Consider the following 7,978-nt stretch of genomic DNA (forward strand, 5'->3'; position numbering starts at 1 on the left):
ATACTCTAAGTTCAACAAATAATCAAGGACACTGGAAAATTTGAGGGTTTTGATAATTTTATCTCAGTGTGGAACACACAAATGTTCTCCTCTTGCTAAGAGACAAAGTGTGTTTCGTACTGCTGTCAAGATACAACTCAACAAAACCAGCAAAATTCATCATTTCAGGCTGTGTTTTCTTCCTCCTGCATTTCTTCCATTCAGATACATACAGATTTGTGGACATTGTCAGGAAATCCTTCTCATATAACTTCCTGCACCTTTTGGAATAAGTGTTAAGGGATGATAAGCTCTGATAGAAGTGTAACATTTCAGTTATCCCATTTCAGCTGTTCAGCTGGCTGTGACACAAACAGCTCTTTAGAGTAGAGTTGGTAAATGTATTAATTCAGAATTTTCCAAAACATGCTCTGCTGCGAAGAGCACAGGATAAAATTTAATCTCTAAGAGAAAATCAGCACAAGGTCACACAAATCTCATGTGAGCCCAAACATCTGGCCAAATGCCATAAAATTTGAGTATATCTGAATGTTTTTTGAAAATAATGTGTGTTACAGTCCACATTTGTATCACATAAATAATTTAAACTTTTGGGCCAAGTTAGGAACAGCAAGACCTAATTCTCTACAAAACCTCAGCAAATACTCATCCACACTGTTGCCTATACCATTCTTTGAAGACAGAAACCTAAAAGAAGCAAATAATGGATATTGTTTACACTAAAATAATAATATAACATTTAAACAAGCCCACAGAAAATGGCTTATCTCACTGGGGAACTGGACATATGGGTTGGCATCAAAACACTGCTTGCTCCCCTGTGTGTGCATCCTATTTGTTCTCTGCTTTGTTTTTCCAAACAGTTGTAATAGTCTGTGCCTGGTGCTATTTTTAATGAAAAACAAATTGTAAGAAAATGTTTAAACAATGCAAAAAGTGCGAAAAGTCTGAGCAGTACTGCTGTGTGTGCACACACATGAATACAAATGTGACACATTAAAAAAAAAAAAAAAGCCACCAGGCAGTGCTACCATGCCGACCCTTCAGTTTGTAGAAATTCAAGCCCAGTGGTTTATTTTGTGTTACAGCACTTTTGGAGCTCTCATCTCAAAAATTGTGTCACCTTTGTTTCTCAAAAATTGTGTGTCACCTTTGTTTGCAGAGGAAATTGGGTTGAGAATGACACCTTTTCTGCCAGGTTACGTGGCAAACGTGTGTACATACTGACATATCCTGTTGACTGAAGCTGATGCTCTCCCCCTCTGCCTTTTTGGGACACGTTTTTTTCCTGCTGTTCATGTTCAAAGTAATGAGAATGCATGAAGTAGATGATTTATTTTGTTAGGTTTTTCTTTAGAAAGAGGAATTGATTTTTCTTTAATGGCCATGTGTGACGGTTTTGGCTAGAACAGAGTTCATTTTCTTCATGGTAGCTAGTAAGGGTCTGTGTTTTGGATTTGTGCTGAAAACAGCATTGGTAATAAGGGATGTTTTAGCTATTGCTGAGCAGTGCTCACACAGAGCCAAGGCCTTTTCTGCTCCTCACACCATCCCACCAGCGAGTGGGCTGGGGGAGCACCAGAAGCTGGGAGGGGACACAGCTGGGACAGCTGACCCCAACTGACCACAGGGATATTCCATAGTGTATGATGTCATGTTCAGCATATAAAGCTGAGGGAAGAAGAAGGAAGGGGGGGATGTTTGGAGTGATGGTGTCTGTCTTCCCAAGTAACCATTGCGCGTCATGGAGCCCTGCTTTCCTGGGGATGGGTGAACATCTGCCTGACGATGAGGAGTAGTGAATGAATTCCTTGTTTCGCTTTGCATCCCACCAGGGAGGAACAAGCGGCTGCGTGGTGCTCTATTGCTGGCTGGGGTTAAACCATTACACCATGTTTAATATTTCTGTAACAAATATATGTCAGAAAAGGACAAAGAAAAGTTACTGGCACTTGACACACCAGTGGCTGTTGCTGTGTGTGTATGCAAACACCAGGTGATATTCATAGCTAACAAGGGCCAGTTGTTTGTTCTCTTCTTGTTCCTTCTTCTGAAGGAACACCACAGGTTTCAATATGCACTTTAACGTAAAAACTTCAACCTTTGCTTAAAACCCTTACCCATTTGATGTAAATCAGTTGCAACTATGTCATGAGGTTGACGTCACAGGAACAAATAGTTCTCATGAATTGTTTGAATAAAGCATACAGCCTGAGACATTGCTGTGATTTTCTGGGAAATGCAAAATCCCTTTTTGGAGGAGGTAAGATGGAAAATCATGGGAGTTTTGTTTCAGAAAGATGATAGATTTCCATGTATTTGTGATGTGTAGTCTTGCTCTGAGATGTAGATGCTACAGGACAGATTTTGCCTGGGGAACAGGTCACTACAGACATTTGGGAGAAAGGAGTTTAATTTTTAAATTTTTTTCTCAATTAAAACATGAGTGAAAACTTATCTTCAAGCATGCAGAGGTATGTCCAAAGATATCCAAGCTCAGGTTTAATTTTGGGAATCCATAGTCAGGGTCTTCTACAGAGAATACTATACCCTGGGGTCCATCAGCATTATTCATGCATGATGCCCTAGTTTTGATAGGTTCCCCCAAATCATTTTCTCAGAGTGTGTCCACTCTGCAGACTCTAGTGTAGATGTAAATCATCTTAAATGAGCTCCTCCAGGTCTAGCATAGCCACCTGGAGCTTGGCAGAGGCCAAGATACCCTGCAGCTTGGCCAGAAATTTTAACTTGTTTAAATCTCAGTGTAGCTGTAGCTGATCAGCTTCCATCCCCTGAGCTAATACTGTGCAGGTACCGCTCAGCTCCCAGTGCAGACCCCCAGGCAGCTCTGTTGTGTGTAGACATGCGCCCAGTGCATTTGGCGCTTTAATGATGGGGATCACTGTTTTCAAATGAATCACAAAGTTCATCAGAAGCCACAGAGCACCACAGGACTTCAAAGTGTCCTTTTGTTTTCAGTATGGTCCATTTTATGGCGAGGTTTGATGTTGCATAGGGTCAATAACAAATTATTTCACTGCAGATCAAGATGGATTTTGATACTGTCTGTTTGCTCAGTATCAGATCTATTCCTTCAGATATCCCCATCTGAGCAAGTTCTTTCCGGAGCAACTCTGCAAGGCTCCCTTTACCGGCCCTGGGAGATGCTGGTTCATCAGACCTGTTCCAGACACGCACTCTGTCCTGAGTGCAAGCCCAGGGGGACAGTTAGCTGCCTGCATTGCAGACCTCTACTTTTGATCTGGTGAATCCCACCCTCTGCATGGCAGGGAGGGCAGCCTGGGTCTGCTCTGGGCTCAGCACAGGCAGCACTCACAGAGCCCCAAAGGATGGCAGTGAAGGAGAAGTGAGATGCTCCTCTTCCTCCTGAGCAGGCTGGCAGGTACCTGCCGAAGCTGGACTATCAACCCTCTGCTCAGATGGGGATATCTGAAGGAACAATCTGATTCTCGAGCAAACAGCCAGTATCAAAATCTGATTTTTGTCTGTTAGTCACACTGTGTATCTTGAAGGAGAGGCTGGTCTCTACTGGTGGGCGACTGGTTGTACCAGCCACACCGGGGTGATAAAGCTGGAGTTTTGAATAGCTGCCAGCACAGAGGTGTGTCCTCCAAGCAGTGCTCAGATTCAGGTGTTTGCTAAGGGATAACTGTCCCTCTGGTGTGCCACCATTGATTGGATGGGACAGTTGCATAAAGCACCCTAGAACAGGACCAGTCGCCATCCTCCCAGAGAGCCCTGAGGCTGTTCCTGTTCAGAAGAAAGCCGGACTCCTGCCACAATATGTCTCAGCTGGAAACTGCTATGGGAATGACCATTGCTGTCTTTGACAAGTACGCAAAGAGTGATGGCAAGCGGCAGACCCTCACCAAAGCTGAACTAAGGACCCTCCTGGAAAAAGAGCTTGCAAACTTCCTCTTGGTAAGAGAATAGTGCGGCACCATTTCTGTGTAGCGGGTGCAAGGGCTGCCTGCAAACACAGGTTTTAATACATTATGGAGGAAATTACATCCAGAAATATGCAATGGTTTGTAGAAAACATTTAAATAAAAAAGTCTTTGCACATACTGTGTAAAACTGATTCCAATATTTAGGACCATTCCCTGTTTACTAAATTTATCACTCGAGTGATCAGGACAATGCCTTTGAAATAGATTGGGTTTCATCTTCAGAATTCACCTAATTCTTCTGTTTATCCCTGGATTTATAAGCTCATGTCATGCCACAGCTGCTGTGAAGGTACTTACATTGTCAGCAATCGAAGATCTGGATTGCAGATGGGGAATCTCTCTAAATATTTACACATTTACTTTCTCCAGGTATTTATACTACAGATTCAGTACACACATCAAAATGATGCATAAACAAGAAAAACAGATTAACTCAGAGCAAACTGGTTTGCATTTGTCTTTAACAGTAAAAGACAGACCTGAAAAAGTATTTTGCAACATAGACTGGTATGCAGTCATCATGTGCATTTAAGTAGGTTTTATACATATAAAATTTCTCTTAGTAGGTATTCAAAATGTTTAATATATTATAGTGAAAGCTTTAGCTGCCTGGGAGACAACATGCTTTTAATTTACAATTGTTTTTTATTTGCTTCCCTTCACTAAAAATACAGGAAACACTTTTAAATGTCTTGTTCCTTCCACACAGGAGTAATGTTTATCTGTCTGTATGGTTATTATTCTTAATTGCAAAAGCCTATAACCAAATGTTTCAAATGTGGCTACCACTTTTTGTATCCAGTGTAATTCAATTTTTTAACAACTATTTCAGGGAACTGCATTCAGGGTACCTGATACAATTTAGTATTTTTCCATGCAAGCTATATTAACTCACCATATGAAATCCATGCCTGCTGGATTTATGACTGACAAATGAAATACAGATGCAACATTCAGAATAAGAACCTGGATGGCTCGGGCGGGGATAGATGAAAATGTCTCTGAAAAAACTCTGGAAAACAGATCAATGGTTGTGACCAACAGCATCATAGGAAGTGTCCTGTTCCTGGTCATGGAGCTGTATGTTATCTATAGCATTTCCACATCAAGGAAAACAAAACCAACAACAAACTCACGATTCTAAGGGGGCATGGAAAGACATTTGGTCTAAATAAAGTCGGGGAGCTGCTGTGCTAGACAACTGCCACGTAGGATGATGCTCAAAGGTCGTTCCTGACTACAGTTACTGGCCAGGCACCACCTTTTCCCACAGCTGTTCTTACTGGTTCTACTTATTTCCTGAAGCAGATGGAAAAAATGGAATTTTCCAGGGAGATAATTAGCTGAATGTCCTCTTGTGTTCTAGTCTCCATTTCTCTTCCCATTTTACCTATTCTAGGGGGAAAAAAAGAAAAATTAAAAAAAAAAAACACAAAATAACATTTTATGCTAGTACTTAAATTTAAACCAACAATGTCTTGTCTTGCAGACTAACAACTGCAAGAAAAAAATCCTGAGAAAATAAGTCTCACTTCAGAAAAAAAAGTTTTACCTGCATTTTGGTGACATACTGATTTTTTTTTTTATATTTGAAAGAATGTTCTGGGAAAGAGAGTCTTTTAAATATTCATATATATTTCTGGTCTTAGAATTGGTTATACCTGACAGAGATCACAACTACCTGGAAAGGTCTTGAATCAATCAATCAGAGGCAGAAATAAATCCAGACCACAGCGCTGAAGGACTGGACTCAGTTATAAAGAGTTCCCAAGAAAAAAATTTCTACATGTACAATGCAGAAGTAATTCAGAGGCTAAAACTAGCTGATTTATTTCACTAAATAATTAAAAATATTAGCTTATAAAAATAAAACTGATTACAATTTGCAAAGTGAAAAGAAGTAAAACCTTCCAGACACATTCATCAGTCAAACTGAGGGAACTGGTTCAATTTTTAGTCATTTTAAAAGTGCACATATTTAAAAAGAAACATGAAATTATAGAGTGAGAAATTTAGTTCATTAAACCATGATCAGGAAGTGCCATCAGATTTAAATTAAGGTAGTCATTATTTTAAATTCCTGGAAATTTCTCAAAAGTTTGTGTAATTTCTTTCTACTGTAATAACAGATCTGTTTAGCAGCAATACTGTTGTTTCCTACATTAGACAGGTCTCTACTGCCATCCCTTGTTTATTTTTAAAACTGCGTTTTCTAAAATCTGTAGTTAATCAGTGCCGGGACTCAAGCCAAAAACCCCTCCTGTAAGCTACTTCAGAAACAAACAAACAAACAAACAAACCTTTTCTTAATTTTCTTAATTTAAAAAAAAAAAAATTCTCTTTTTACTTGGATGGCGCCTCGCTTAACAGCAGCCTCAAGATGCACCTGTTCAGTCAGTCTGTCAGAATTATGACAAACAAAACCCCAAACCTTTTCTTACTTTGGAAAAAATTGTTTAAAAAAAAAAATTCTCTTTTTACTTGGATGGCGCCTCGCTTAACAGCAGCCTCAAGATGCACCTGTTCAGTCAGTCTGTCAGAATTATGGCAACTTGAAAGAAAACTTTTTTTCTGATCTTTTTTCTGCCTCGCTTAACATCAGCCTCAAGACGTACTTGTTCAGTCAGTCTGTCGAACTATGGCAACTAGAAAGAAAACTTTTTTTCTGATCTTTTTTCCTTGCCACAACTCAAGTTCAGCATCACACTTGCTTCAGGAGGTGCCTTCCAGATGCCAGCCCCTGTGAGCAGCTTGTTCTGGACCCCGAGGCCAGGGGGAGCACTCAAAGCACTTTTGAGGCCTTTTGCATCTTTGCTGGGGCAGCGGTGTTTAATGAAGCTTCGGTTTGACATTTGCCCCAGGAAAGCATTGTTTTGCAGAACTGCAGACTGCCCGAGCTCCAGCTGAGCCATCCCATGGGAGCGGATGGGGAACACAGGGCGTTTAGTTCAGCTGGGCAATGTCCTCCGGGCTTTGCGTGACACAGCTTAGCCATGATAAATCCTGGTTTAAATGTAGAAAATGGGCCTCTCTGTGCTAGTGCATGACCGCAGCTCTCAGGTGTAATAAACCCAGGAGCATACGCTTTGGGCGGGGGGGCAATGTGCTCACTGCCATGGTGCGGAGGGTGGGAAGATGCAGGTCTGCACCAACGTCGGGTGGATGCTGGGACTCACACGTGTCCTCACCATCGCCCAGAGCTCCCTGACCCCAAATGCCTGGGCCTGACTCCGACAGCAGCTTGAGATTTCAGGAAGATGGAGGAGGAGATGTGTGGCTCCTGCTGAGATGGGCAGGCAGATGTGCGGGTCCCTGGGGATGTGGTCGATGTCCTGTAATGGGCACTGAGCAGTTGTCTCAGCCAAACATGGTGCAAAGGAACTCATGGCTTTATACCCAGAGATATAATGCACAAAAGAAGCAAAGAGAATTTAAAAAAAGGTCACACTATCAGAAAAATGTGATAAGCTGACCTCCAAGCCAGCCAATGGCAAAGCTGCATGCAGGAGCCGGTACACCTCCATCACAGCCCCACAGAAAGGTACGTTAGGGTTGGTGTCACCTCTCACCTGAAACTGCTTTTTTTCTTTTGCAGTCAGGGAAGGACAAGGCTGCCATTGATAGTGTCTTCAAGAACCTGGATGAAAATGGTGATTCCCAAGTGGACTTCAAAGAATTTGTCATCTTTGTGGCAGCTCTGACTTGCTGCTGTCATGAATATTTTGAGCAGAATGCAGCTAAATAATTGTTAAACTGCTTGCAAGAAGCTGTCTTTGCCTGTGCTCCATATGCTAGTAGCATGGATCCCTTCACTTCTTCCATGTACCGCCATGCAGTTTGCAAGCATGCTGGGCTGTAAAAATAAATCTCACTGTGCTTACTTCCCTGCCTTGAATGTTAATTTCTGCTCCTTTGTGGAAGAGCCTGGGTTTAATAGCTCCCACCAACTCTCACTGAGTATTGTCTCTCTTTCTCTGCTTTTTAAAATTCTGTTCTTAGCCAAAAGG

General features: G+C 41.6%; 1 protein-coding gene across 1 annotated transcript; it reads left to right on the forward strand.

The window, feature by feature from the left end:
- Positions 1-3,804: 3,804 nt before the first annotated feature.
- Positions 3,805-7,716, forward strand: LOC104457447 (protein S100-P-like). The gene is made up of 2 exons (XM_010080719.1): positions 3,805-3,942; positions 7,567-7,716. Exons 1-2 carry the CDS (start codon positions 3,805-3,807, stop codon positions 7,714-7,716), a joined length of 288 nt encoding a protein of 95 aa, XP_010079021.1.
- Positions 7,717-7,978: the final 262 nt, after the last annotated feature.

Source organism: Pterocles gutturalis, unplaced genomic scaffold (assembly GCF_000699245.1).
Source record: "Pterocles gutturalis isolate BGI_N339 unplaced genomic scaffold, ASM69924v1 scaffold32309, whole genome shotgun sequence".
In the NCBI taxonomy this organism is placed as follows: Eukaryota; Metazoa; Chordata; class Aves; order Pterocliformes; family Pteroclidae; genus Pterocles; species Pterocles gutturalis.

Bases quoted from the DNA above. Each gene is read 5' to 3' on its own strand.
- LOC104457447 (XM_010080719.1), top strand. From the start codon at position 3,805: ATGTCTCAGCTGGAAACTGCTATGGGAATGACCATTGCTGTCTTTGAC. The intron at 3,943-7,566 runs GTAAGAGAATAG...TTTCTTTTGCAG, and splicing joins AGCTTGCAAACTTCCTCTTG to TCAGGGAAGGACAAGGCTGC.